The 13232-nt window shown below is 47.1% G+C and overlaps 2 protein-coding genes and 2 pseudogenes across 2 annotated transcripts; all 4 read left to right on the forward strand.

Annotated features, from left to right (window-relative positions):
- The first annotated feature begins 1720 nt into the window (after positions 1-1720).
- Positions 1721-5156, forward strand: LOC146679388 (uncharacterized). Its single transcript, XM_085450485.1, has one exon. It carries the CDS (start codon positions 4248-4250, stop codon positions 5154-5156), a length of 909 nt encoding a protein of 302 aa, XP_085306611.1. The 5' UTR covers positions 1721-4247.
- Positions 5157-6376: 1220 nt separating this feature from the next.
- Positions 6377-8489, forward strand: LOC146679389 (uncharacterized). Its single transcript, XM_085450483.1, has one exon. The coding sequence runs from the start codon at positions 6377-6379 to the stop codon at positions 7283-7285; it is 909 nt and encodes a 302-aa protein (XP_085306609.1). The 3' UTR covers positions 7286-8489.
- LOC146679390 (thioredoxin-interacting protein pseudogene) lies at positions 7474-8040 on the forward strand (annotated as a pseudogene).
- A 640-nt stretch (positions 8490-9129) lies between the features above and the next one.
- LOC146679391 (cytosolic arginine sensor for mTORC1 subunit 2 pseudogene) lies at positions 9130-10659 on the forward strand (annotated as a pseudogene).
- The last annotated feature ends 2573 nt before the right edge of the window (positions 10660-13232 follow it).

Genomic DNA, 13232 nt, shown 5'->3' on the forward strand with positions numbered 1-13232 from the left:
CTTACTATCTTTTTTGTTTGTTTTTAGTAGACTGCTCTTGTATTTTTATGCATCAGTTATGAGGTATAGAAAACTTTGAAGAACAAAAGAGCACGAGCACACAAGCTTGTATTGTTTTTGTTTTGTATTGGCACGGCAGTTTAAAAAAAAAAAAAGAAAAAAGGAAAAAAAAGAAAAAGATCCATCTGCGTATCTAATTAATGCTTTTTCAAATTAAGACATTTTGTTTTGTTTTTTCCTTTTTCTCAGTACTTGCCTGAACTGCATGGTGGTAAGAAGTAGTTTTTGGAGGAGTAAAGAAGGTTGTTGTTGGGCTGGTTAGCTTTGTCTGTCTTTGGAATTTTCTTACAGGACACCCAAGCATAACTGTAACATTTGGGGGCTTCGTCCGGTGGTCGAGAGAGGGAGTGTGGAGCAGGGAAATTATTTTACTGCTATTGTTAAATAATTGTCATCATTACCATTGCATTAATAATATAATCTGGAGTTTATATTGCATTCAGGGGTTAAACAGTGTCTCTTTCAGAAAGACTGAGTTGCAGGCTGACAGGAAGTTGTATGCAGAAGTGAAAGCAGGAAGTTATTTTGAGCAGCAGGCTAAGACGAGGCTTTAACAATGTAACAGATAGCTTTAAGAAGGCTTTAAGGTTTTATGCACACAGGTATTAAATTAACTTTGTATTCCAGGTGCAGTTATAACTATTTTATACATATTGCATATCTGTGCTTATTTGAGTTGATGTTCAGGTTCTTTAAAGGTCTTAAGCTTCAACTAGTGAGAGTGTCTAGATGATCCATGCTGAGGGAAAACTAGAACATAGAAGGAATTGCAATACATGCTTACAAAACACTTATATATCAGATCATTTTATATTAAGGTTTTAGTAGAGGTTCTTGGTTAAAACATTTATTTAGTAGAAGACATACACATAGTCTCAGTGAGCTTCTGGTCTGGTAAAAGGTCAGAAGTGCAACAGGTGAATTGAGAAAGAGCATTTGAGGACGAGACACAGATAGTAGGTGAAGAGGTGACACAAAGAGCATGTGAGGTCGTGACACACACACACATGAGTTAAATTTATTTAGAGGAGAGATTACTCATGTCTGGTTGTAACTGCAAAAGTGTCTCGGTAAAAGAGGAACCGTTCCTTGTTGTCTCGGCAAGAAAGAGGAACAAGACAAGAACTGAAAGGTAGACAGGAAGGGCTAGCCATGAAAATAGAAGATGATTTTCTGGGTGAAAAGTCATGATGGTGTTGATCTGATCTATGTATAAAATGTACCGGTGACGCATGAAGGGGCGTCAGTAAACAAACCCTGATGCTATAAAATATCTGTTCATGCTTTGATTAAGTCGAGGACTACTGGCTGTCTGCGTACAGAGTGTCTTCCCACACGTGTGTTCATTAAAATCATTGTTGGACCAAGATCCTCTGGACCATGGGTGGTGTGTACTCTCTTTCCTCAATTTTGAACCTTAACATTCTAGGCGCCATCCTGTGGACCAAACATGCAATTGAAAGATGTTATTTTCGCCGGTATAACTCCTTCAGACACTTTGTACCGCATTGAGCCAGCAGAGGGAGCACCTCTTGTTCAATCCCAGTGGCACAGCAGCTGCTCTGCTTCTGTGTGTGTGTGTGTGTGTGTGTGTGTGTGTGTGTGTGTGTGACAGAGAGACAGACAGAGAGAGAGAGAGAGAGAGACACTTGCTGTGTATTTAAAAAACAAGCGCTCAAACAAACCAAAGAGAACGACAGAGGCAGAAAGACACTGTTTTTTTTGTGGTAACCCATGAGGTCTTGCTATCGAATTGTACAGTGCATCCTGAAGCAAGGCCGAGCAGATGACATAGTGCTCCACAGGCCTGCTTCTGGTGCCTGCTCCTGTACCAACCTGCTGCAGAAACAGAAAAAGACAAGAAGTCACGTAAGATAAAACAAAGAAAATAATGTAAATACACACGGAAAGGATTTAAAGGAAGGGGGTGCCATAAACAAAAGTACAGTGAACAAAGGACGGGATGTCAAAAAAGACAGGGGGTGCCATAAAAAGATAAAGAGACAATCCTAATAAATGTATCTGACTCCAGCAATTTGCACTAAAATTTCTAGAAAGCTGGTTTTCTTTCTCCTGCTCGCCTTGTCTGAATATGGAGTAAACACAGAAAGACAAGAAAAAACAAGGGGAAAACAAAGAGAAAAATAGTAAGAAAACTAAAGATATGAAAGACAAGAAGTCACGTAAAATAGAAAGAAAAGCAGAAAAAGAAAAAGACAAGAAGTCAGAAAAAGAAAAGGACAAGCAGTCAACTTAAAAAAGCCCAAGTGGGAGGAGCTAACAAGAGTATAAAAGGCCAAGAGAGGCAAACAGAAAACAGAGAGACAAAGACAAGACACACTGGGTCGGCCTGAAGAAGGCAAAAACATGCCGAAACGTCGCGAACGGCCCAGTGAATGCTAAATGTGCACTAAAACCCTAGATATGGGCAATTTTTTGAACCAGGGCAGGGACACCACCACCCGGCCCCATCGATGGCCCGTGCACCTCAGGCTACCAGCTTGCTGGTGGCCTGATTCTTTTCTTAACACCTAACCAGCCAGTGCCTCGTGGGGTTGGGGGTGCCCCTGCCCTCTATCTTACCCTAACCCTAACCACAGGGGGGTCCCTAACACAAAAAACGAAGACAAGAAGTCACGTAAGAAAGAAAAACAAGTAGAAAAAGAAAAAGACAAGAAGTCACGTACAAGAAAGAAAGATAAGCAGAAAAAGCAAAAGACAAGAAGTCACGTACAAGAGAGAAAGACAAGTAGTCAGAAAAAGAAAAAGACAAGAAGTCACGTACAAGAAAGAAAGATAAACAGAAACAGAAAAAGACAAGAAGTCACGTAAGATAAAACAAAGAAAATAATGTAAATACACACGGAAAGGATTTAAAGGAAGGGGGTGCCATAAACAAAAGTACAGTGAACAAAGGACGGGATGTCAAAAAAGACAGGGGGTGCCATAAAAAGATAAAGAGACAATCCTAATAAATGCTTCTGGCGTAGGATCTTGGTGCGGCCGTTTGCCTGGTAGGTGTGTTTGGCTATGATGGCAGCCTTGGGCACAACAATGCGGGAGCAGGTGTTCTCAAACTTCGCATTGATGCAGATCTCTTCGCCTTCACAGAATCCACGCCGGTCAATTTTTGCATTCAATGACACCTGACCGTCAGGGATGAACATGCAGGTGACTTTCTTCTCGGAGGGTCAGCGCTCGTTTGCATGTATTAGCTCTAGAATTGCCACAGTTATCCAAGTAACGGATGAGCGATCAAAGGAACCATAACTGATTTAATGAGCCATTCACAGTTTCACTGTACCGGCCGCGTGTACTTAGACCTGCATGGCTTAATCTTTGAGACAAGCATATGCTACTGGCAGGATCAACCAGGTAGCCCCTCAGGCGGCGGCAGCGGCGCGCACGCACGCGCTCGCTCGCTCGCTCGGGGCTACTGAGCCCTGTCGACCAGGGCGAGGCTTTCCGGATGCACGTGTGGACCGGGGCGAGGGTTCGAGAAACCGTGTTTGCCGGACGGGGCCCCGTCGCCCTCGCGGGGTGGGCAAACTCTGGGTTTGCCTACCCACTCTGCGACGAGGCCCGCCGTGGTATGACCACCGGGACGGACCGGGCGTCTCGGTCTCGCTACCGAGCGATCGCGTCTGGCGGGGGGGGGGAAGCGTGGGGAGGACAGGGCGGGGTCCGAGAACCACCACCCCCTTCGACCTTCGCGCTGTAACCCCCGGCCAGCGCTAGAGGCGAGCCTGCGGGCCGGAGGAGCTGACCGCCCGAAGGCGCCGGCGAAGGTGCCGGGCCCGGCGGCAGCCCTCTGATGGCAGGCCACGTTTGCCAGTCGATCGGGGTGGGAGGGCACAACCCTAGAAAAAAACTTACCTGTTAAAATAAAGCCTGTATAAAGGAAAGAAAAAACTTACCTGTTAAAATAAAGCCTGTATAAAGGAAAGAAACAAAAAGGAAAACACTTATTCACCTGGGCTCGACTGAAGAAGGCACTTCTATGCCGAAACGTCTCGCGATAGCCCATTAGCTCTCAAACCCAAGACATGGGTAATTTTTGGAACCGCCGGGCAGGGTCTCCACCTCCCGGCCCCCATTGATGGACAGTGCAGTCAGGCCCTTGGTGGCCTGTTATCACCTAAACCCTAACCCCCTAACCAGACCCCCCTCCCCTCCGGCGGCCGGACATGCTGAAGTGTATCCCCCTGTGGCGCTGCAACCGCCACGTCGAGTCGGTGGACAAGCGGCATTGCAACTTGCAGACGGTTCCTGATGAAATATTTCGATACAGCCGCAGTTTGGAGGAGCTTCTCCTTGATGCCAATCAACTCAAAGAGCTACCAAAGCCTTTCTTCAGACTACTGAACCTCCGGAAACTTGGCCTGAGCGACAATGAGATCCAGAGACTCCCGCCTGAGGTGGCTAACTTCATGCAACTGGTGGAATTGGACATCTCCAGGAACGATATTTCTGAGATCCCAGAGAGCATTAAGTTTTGCAGGGCCTTGGAGATTGCAGACTTCAGTGGAAACCCCCTCTCCAGATTGCCGGATGGTTTCACTGAACTCCGAGCGCTCGCTCACCTGGCCCTCAATGATGTGTCATTACAGATGTTGCCCAATGACATTGGAAATTTGGCCAACCTGGTGACGTTGGAGCTCAGGGAGAACCTGTTGAAGTCTCTGCCCATGTCGCTCTCTTTCCTGGTGAAACTGGAACAGCTGGACCTGGGCAGCAATGAACTGGAAGTTTTGCCGGATACCCTCGGCGCTCTCCCCAACCTAAGGGAGCTGTGGCTGGACCGTAACCAATTGTCCTCATTACCACCAGAGCTGGGAAACCTTCGTAGGTTGGTGTGTCTGGATGTGTCGGAGAATCGTCTGGAGGAGCTCCCGTCAGAGCTGAATGGCCTCCTGGCTCTCACAGACCTGCTGCTCACACAGAACCTGCTGGAGGTCGTCCCGGACAGCATAGGGTCTCTGAAACAGCTGTCCATCCTGAAGGTGGACCAGAACAGACTGACCCATCTGACTGATTCAATAGGCGAGTGTGAAAACCTCACAGAACTTGTCCTGACGGAGATAAGAAAGATCTAACCCAAGACATGGGTAATTTTTGGACCCGCTGGGCAGGGTCTCCACCTCCCGGCCCCCATTGATGGACAGTGCACTCAGGCCCCTGAAAGGGTGGCCTGCTATCACCATAATCCTAACCAGCCCGTGCCTCGTGGGGGTGGGAGATGCCCCTGCCTGGCCCTAAAACCCTAACCCTAACCAGGGGGGGGTTACAAGAAGTGCAGAGCTAGAACTAGTGTGGCTCCACTACACAGTCAGGACTGTAAAGTTAAGAAACCACTAATTCAGACTCAGGCCTTATATTTACTGTTCTTTGTGTCAGGACAAGAAGTGAAAAGTTGTTGGGTGGAAAAAGGAATGAATGAATACATGACTTTTGCACACAGATCTCATTAACACACAAAACACATCCCATCTGAGGCCAGACAAATGTGGACTGTGAAGGCTCTCTATTGCACATTTAACTGTTGTCAAAGTAACAGCTGAAAAAAATATATTTTGCTGTACCACTAGTGTAAAAAGTGAAATTAAAAAAGGAAAAAAGAAGAAGAAGAAAGGCAACCATTCAGTAGTTCTTGCCCTTTAAGGCTAATCAAAAATGGTGGAAATGTGCTTTTCCTCTCACACTTGACTTGTTGTAGTATGTTTGAATATGAGAAAATCATTAAAAAAAAGTTTTTGGGAGATGCAAAATCCATAAAAAAAAGGAGTAAAAAAAGCCTAAGTAAAAGGAAGAAAAATTAAAAGAAATGCTTACCTGCAATACCTGAAGAAAAAGGAGAGAAAAAAGTTAGAAAAAAGTGCTTACCTGCAAACCCTAAATAAAAGGAATTAAAGAAATGCTTACCTGCAACCCTAAAGGAAAAAACCTGTATAAAAGGAAGAAAAAAGTGCTTACCTGCAAAAACCTAAGTAAAAGGAATGTAAAAACTTAAATAAATGGCGGTGAAAATTAAAAGAAATACTTACCTGTAAAACCTGTATAAAAGGGAGAGAAAAACACTTACCTGCAACCAGTACTGACCTGAGCCAGCCTGAGGAAGGCACTACGATGCCGAAACGTCGCGATGGCTCATTGCAGATCGAACCCAAGACATGGGTAATTTTTGGACCCGCTGGGCAGGGTCTCCACCTCCCGGCCCCCATTGATGGACAGTGCACTCAGGCCCCTGAAAGGGTGGCCTGCTATCACCATAATCCTAACCCCCTAACCAGACCCCCCTCCCCTCCGGCGGCCGGACATGCTGAAGTGTATCCCCCTGTGGCGCTGCAACCGCCACGTCGAGTCGGTGGACAAGCGGCATTGCAACTTGCAGACGGTTCCTGATGAAATATTTCGATACAGCCGCAGTTTGGAGGAGCTTCTCCTTGATGCCAATCAACTCAAAGAGCTACCAAAGCCTTTCTTCAGACTACTGAACCTCCGGAAACTTGGCCTGAGCGACAATGAGATCCAGAGACTCCCGCCTGAGGTGGCTAACTTCATGCAACTGGTGGAATTGGACATCTCCAGGAACGATATTTCTGAGATCCCAGAGAGCATTAAGTTTTGCAGGGCCTTGGAGATTGCAGACTTCAGTGGAAACCCCCTCTCCAGATTGCCGGATGGTTTCACTGAACTCCGAGCGCTCGCTCACCTGGCCCTCAATGATGTGTCATTACAGATGTTGCCCAATGACATTGGAAATTTGGCCAACCTGGTGACGTTGGAGCTCAGGGAGAACCTGTTGAAGTCTCTGCCCACGTCGCTCTCTTTCCTGGTGAAACTGGAACAGCTGGACCTGGGCAGCAATGAACTGGAAGTTTTGCCGGATACCCTCGGCGCTCTCCCCAACCTAAGGGAGCTGTGGCTGGACCGTAACCAGTTGTCCTCATTACCACCAGAGCTGGGAAACCTTCGTAGGTTGGTGTGTCTGGATGTGTCGGAGAATCGTCTGGAGGAGCTCCCGTCAGAGCTGAATGGCCTCCTGGCTCTCACAGACCTGCTGCTCACACAGAACCTGCTGGAGGTCGTCCCGGACAGCATAGGGTCTCTGAAACAGCTGTCCATCCTGAAGGTGGACCAGAACAGACTGACCCATCTGACTGATTCAATAGGCGAGTGTGAAAACCTCACAGAACTTGTCCTGACGGAGATAAGAAAGATCTAACCCAAGACATGGGTAATTTTTGGACCTGCTGGGCAGGGTCTCCACCTCCCGGCCCCCATTGATGGACAGTGCACTCAGGCCCCTGGTGGCCTGCTATCACCATAATCCTAACCCAGGAGGGAAGGACCGCGCATTCCTCGGTCCCCCCCAGGGGGGACGGGGCCGTAACCAACGCCCTAACCCTAATGATGCGGGTGTCCGCGCTGAAGCTTCTGGGTCTGGGCTGCGCCAAGGTGGAGTACGCTAAAGGCAAGCAGCGGTGCCGACAGGAGGCCGAGTACCTCAGACATGAAACGGTCCTGCGGCTGCAAGACCAGCCCACAGACTCTGACGGCTCTGTGGTGTTGAGACCTGGCAACAAGTACGAGTACACGTTTGGATTCGAGCTCCCTCAGCAAGGGCAACTGGTGTCGTCATACAAGGGGAAGTTCGGCTACGTCCAGTACTGTGTCAAAGCCCTGATGGAGAGGCCGCAGCAGCCCGTGCTAGAGTGCAAGAAATGTTTCGAGGTGGAGGAGCCACTGGATGTCAACACCCCAGACCTGCTGTCTCCAGCAGGTGGCATGAAGCAGAAGAAAGTCACCTGCATGTTCATCCCTGACGGTCCCTGGGTACTGGAAGGCTGGTGCGTTCATAAAGATGGGACTGTGAGGCGGAGGAGGAGTTCAACGGCAATGCTCGCATGCTGCCGGTCGGCTGAAGTCCACCAGTGGGAACCGTGGAACTGTGGTCCACCTGTTAAGGACCAAACTTGAAAACAGGCAGAAGGTCTGAACTCCAGAGGAGGTTGGATGGAGAAGTAAAGGCACGAGTGTGGAGGTGGACTGAAATGTTGGTCGTTTGTTATGTCAGCTGCCTTCAACCTGCTTCATCGCTTATGAGTCTTCCTGCTCGTGCTCCTCAGACCAGAGATGTTGAGGCCCGATGGCACAGTGATATGCTGCATTTCTGAATAAGCTGCCCTTTCCAGAGACTCTCCATTTACAGCCACTATGACTTTGTTACTGGGCCGAGCACTGGCCTGCTGTGGCACCGTGGCTTTTTCTCATTGCACTCCAAGACTGTATTTTTACAGGACTACTCAAAAGGAAACATCCTTTTACCAGTCCACTCAGTTTGCATCGCTGTTACGAAATTGTTGGGAACACTGTTGCTTTTCAGAATCACAGCATGTAAATTTCTTCCTTAAATGTCAGTAGTGTTACCAGTGTTTGAAAAAAGTCCTTTATTCCTATATTGTTGCTTTTGACTCTCCTACTGCCCAGAAGACTCTGTTCAACTGAACAATGTTTTTGATGTGGAGATATGCAACTTCCACCAGTCACCACAGCTTGGTGACTGGTGCTAATTACTGCGAGTGCCGTCCATACCACACGCTCTCGATGGAACGCACTTTATCTGAGGATCCTTGTATCTGATCTGCAGTTGTCCCAGGCAACATTTCATTTAAGAGTTCCACTTCTGTGAATTCACAACTTCTGTTCTTTCAGGGCGCAGGGAAATCACTGTTAATGACTCATTTGTGAGAAAATATGTTTGTAATACGCTCTTGATACGTGCAGATGTTTTTGTATGAAAGCCGAGGGGAGAATATAAAAGGCGGAGCTCACACAGGAGCTCATTTTCCACTCGGCACTCGATGAGAGCACATCTCTGCCAGTCCAACTGTTGCCAGCTAACCTAGCTTACAGTTTTCTGTGTGCCACACCTGAAGAAGACCGTGTACGGTCGAAACGTTGTGTTTTTTGTGTTTATTTTTAAATAAACAGTTTTTTTTGGCACACCTTCTTTTGTTGTTTACTGTTTTTACGTGACTTTTTCCTTTCCACATTTTGGAAAGCGTTTTTTGTTCACATTAAAATTAAATAAATATTTTTTGAAGCACATTTAATTTTTTTTGGAAAAAAGAAAAGAAGAAAAAAATTCTGGACGCCATGGACGACGGCTGGACGGTGGTATGCTATGGCCGCCGCCGCCAACGTGACCGCCAAGTCTTCTGGGACGGGTACGGAGGGCCGCAGGGAGGGATGGACCGTGCACGCTCCTTTTCCTTTCGGAGAAGGGATTATCTTCCCCACCCTAACCCATTTTAGTCCTTCCTCAAATGAGAAGACGTAAAAGATGGAGCTTCATATTTTAGAGCACAGCTTGAAAGTGGCGAGTATAGAGAAAGAAGGGATCCAGATTTGCACTCACGGATTAATAAAACTCGCCTTCCTGGCCTCCAAAACAAGATGCAAGTTTTTCAGTTTGACAGAGACTCCAGAGGACTATACCATCATCGTCGACGAGGAAGGATTTAAAGAGCTGCCCCAGTCGGAGCACATCAGCGTTGCCGACGCCACGTGGGTGGCCCTTAACGTGGTGTCAGGAGGTAGCAACACATCCACTTCACAACCCATAGGAGTCACCAAAATCGCTAAATCAGTCATCGCACCACTGGCCGACCACAACATTTCTGTTTTCATGCTGTCGACGTATCAGACGGACTTCATCCTGGTTCGAGAGCGAGACCTCCCGATGGTCATGCACACTCTGTCTTCCGAATTCACTTTGTTTCGAGTGGTCAACGGGGAGACTGTTGCTGCTCACAATCTGGGGGTGACCAATGGCTTTGTGAAACCAAAACTAGTGCCCCGTCCTATCATTCACCCCTTATCCAGTCATAAGAAACAGAAAACGTACAAGTTGTGAAATAAGAAAAAGAAAAACGTACAAGTTGAGAAATGGAAGAAACACGTAAAAGCCGTAGAACTGGAAAGGACAAATGAGAAGGGGGTGCCAGAGAGGAAAAATACAGGACGGGATGTCAATAAAGCAGGGGGTGCCATTTAAAAATTAAAAATATAAACAGAATGAAAAAGTTAAAGAAAGAATAAGAAAAAGAAAACGTACAAGTTGAGAAATAAGAAAAGAAAACGTACAAGTTGAGAAATATAAGAAAGTTAAAGAACAAACAGAGAAACAGAAATATAAAGAAAAGAAAGAAAACAGAAAGCCCAAAGTGGGTGGAGACAGAGAGTATATAAAAGCCGAGACAGGCAAGAAACAGAAACAGAAGACACGTTGGGCCAGCTTGAAAAAGGCACAAATACGCCGAAACGTCGCGAAGGCCCAACGATGCGCATTGGCCAATTATCACCCTATATGGGCAATTTTTTGAACGGGGGACGTCTGCCCACTTCATTCGTCGTGAGCGTGCCTCCAAGGGGGTCCAGCGGCTGCTGGGTCCCCTTTCTCTTTCCTCATCCCTAACCAACCCTAATCATACCTGCATTTGTCCACTGGAGGGAGACAAAAACACCAAGCTCTGAGATTCAAATTTTGAACTGCAGACCTCACAGTGTCTGTGTGTGTGTGTGTGTGTGTGTGTGTGTGTGTGTGTGTGTGTGTGTGTGCGTGCTTTGGTGTGTGTGTGTGTGCTTTGGTGTGTGTGTGTGTGTGTGTGTGTGTGTGTGACAGAGAGAGAGAGAGAGAGTGACACTTGCTGTGTATTTAAGAAACAAACGCTCAAAGAAACCAAACAGAATGACACAGGCAGAAAGACACTGTTTTATTTGTGGTAACCAATGATGCATTTCTTATCCCCTTGTACAGGGCCTTTTATGACAGGAACAGGAACCACAGAGCGTCAGCGGCAGACATCCAAGCTGCACAGGGCACACGCAGCACCAGGCAGAATTAATGACGTCCCTGATCCACAGCTCAAGCCCAGCCACCCGCTGCCTCCTCGCCGCCTCCTCCCGGGACCTTCAAGGACCACCCACCAGCCACTGGTACACATTCCAATCTTACACAATGGCCCCAGCATCACAGGGCATCTCCTGACATTAAAATCTATCCTGATTTCTGTTGTTTTTCCCTCATCTCTGAGCCGCTGAGTGTGAGTGTGTGTGTGTGTGTGTGTGTGTGTGTGTGTGTGTGTGTGTGTGTCTCTCTCTCTTTTACACAAAAAACACATGTCAGTTGTTAAGGAAAATGTTATAAAACACTTCTTCAGTAAAGACTCAGAGAAGAGAAACACACAGAACTTCTTGCTAGCAAGGGCAGCCTCCACTCTAAGAGACTCCAGTGAGAGAACTGCCCCGGTCTTTATTTTATACTCCATTGAGCGTGTGTGTGTGTGTGTGTGTGTGTGTGTGTGTGTGTGTGTGTGTGTGTGTGTTGACAGAGAGAGAGAGAGAGAGAGACAGAGAGAGAGAGAGAGAGGGAGAGAGAGAGGGAGAGATACAAAGGAATGTAATTCAAATTTTGCACTTCAGACCTTACAGTGTGTGTGTGTGTGTGTGTGTGTGTGTGTGTGACAGAGAGACAGACAGAGAGAGAGAGAGAGAGACACTTGCTGTGGATTTAAAAATTTTAAAAAACACACAGAAAACCCAAAGAGAAAAAGAGGCACACAAGTCGATTTGTACCGCATTGAGTTGCAAAGCAGCTGACCAGCGTGTGTGTGTGTGTGTGTGTGTGTGTGTGTGTGTGTGTTGACAGAGAGAGAGAGAGAGAGAGAGAGAGACAGAGTGAGAGAGAGGGAGAGATACAAAGGAATGTAATTCAAATTTTGCACTTCAGACCTTACAGTGTGAGTGTGTGTGTGTGTGTGTGTGTGTGTGTGTGTGTGTGTCTCTTTTACACAAAAAATGCACTTGCAACAACTTTAATATGGAATGTACTGGACTTCCCAGCTAGGCGCCCTCCTGTGGACGACAGGTGCAATCCCAGTTGCACAGCACTTGACCAGCTTCTGTGTGTGTGTGTGTGTGTGTGTGTGTGTGTGTGTGTGTGTGTGTGTGTGTGTGTGACAGACAGACAGACAGAGAGGGAGATTCAAAGCATCAGGACCAGGAGATGACACAGTGCTCCAAAGGCCTGGTTCTGCTGCCTCCTCCTCCACCCACCTGCTGCAGACGCTTCTGTGAAGGGAAACTGCTACATGTTATGTCACCAATCCCTGCCATGCTGCGTGTCTAACGACCCGGCAGGGCCTGCTGAGTACAGTGGTGGTGGACCCAGGCCCTCTGCACCTTCCTTTCTCCGATTGGGACCGTTTTGTCCCATCCTTTTTGGTCCGATTCGCCATATCTCCAGAACCGAAGAAGCCATCGGCGTGGCCTCTTCGCCACAGCGTCCGGCACCCACCAAAACCCCCACCTAGACACCAACCTAACCCCTAATTATTGCTAGTTATTTTAATTTTTACCTGTCGTCTTGTGTTCCAGTCGGTCGCAGCAGCAGTGTGTTACCAGTCGCCAATACTCTCCTCTTTAGTTTGAGAAGTCTCCTTTTGTATTAACTATGCTTTTCCAAAAACGTCTATCTTTGTGTACACGTTGAATGAATGTTAATGGGAGACCAGTTCTTTGGGGGGTTTTTTTGGGGTTTTTTTGTGGACAATCCTTGTCAGTGTTGGAGGAGGACTGTGAAGGACGACCGTTTTGCTCTCCCTGACATTTCGTATTAATGCTGGTCAAGAACAAAAATGAGAATGACACTGCTGGAAGTTATCACATCACTATAGTTTCTTTTAATAAGCACTTTTTAAAACTTTATATATTTATAATGCAAGGTAGCTAATGAGTAGACATACTGAGTTTGTGGGTCTCGTCTTTATGACATGTTTAAAAAAAAAAAAAGAGAGAGAGAAAAAGATTTGACTGTTTGTCCTCAAACTTTCAGACTCTGCTTTTGTTTCCCCAGCCCCGATTTCTGAGTGAAGGTACGCGTTTCAGGATATTTCATTGAAATATTGCTCTAATATTTTCAGTTTAGTTCTGGCACAAGGCACACAACACAGACACACTGAGCTCGGCCTGAAGAAGGCGAAGGAACGCCGAAACGTCGCGAAGAGCTCAGTAGATGCGCGTAAACCCAAGATGGGCAATTTTTTTGAACTGGGGCAGGGGTACCACCATCCTGTCCCACGGTGGAGAGTGCATCTCAAGGAACCGGC

The sequence above is a fragment of the Copadichromis virginalis genome, unplaced genomic scaffold (genome assembly GCF_057382275.1).
Source record: "Copadichromis virginalis isolate Kocher_CV1m ecotype Utaka unplaced genomic scaffold, C_Virginalis_male_GT1.1 unmapped_scaffold_3, whole genome shotgun sequence".
NCBI lineage: Eukaryota > Metazoa > Chordata > Actinopteri > Cichliformes > Cichlidae > Copadichromis > Copadichromis virginalis.

Excerpts from the sequence above, each read along its gene's own strand:
- LOC146679388 (XM_085450485.1), top strand. The coding sequence starts at position 4,248 with ATGCTGAAGTGTATCCCCCTGTGGCGCTGCAACCGCCACGTCGAGTCG.
- LOC146679389 (XM_085450483.1), top strand. The coding sequence starts at position 6,377 with ATGCTGAAGTGTATCCCCCTGTGGCGCTGCAACCGCCACGTCGAGTCG.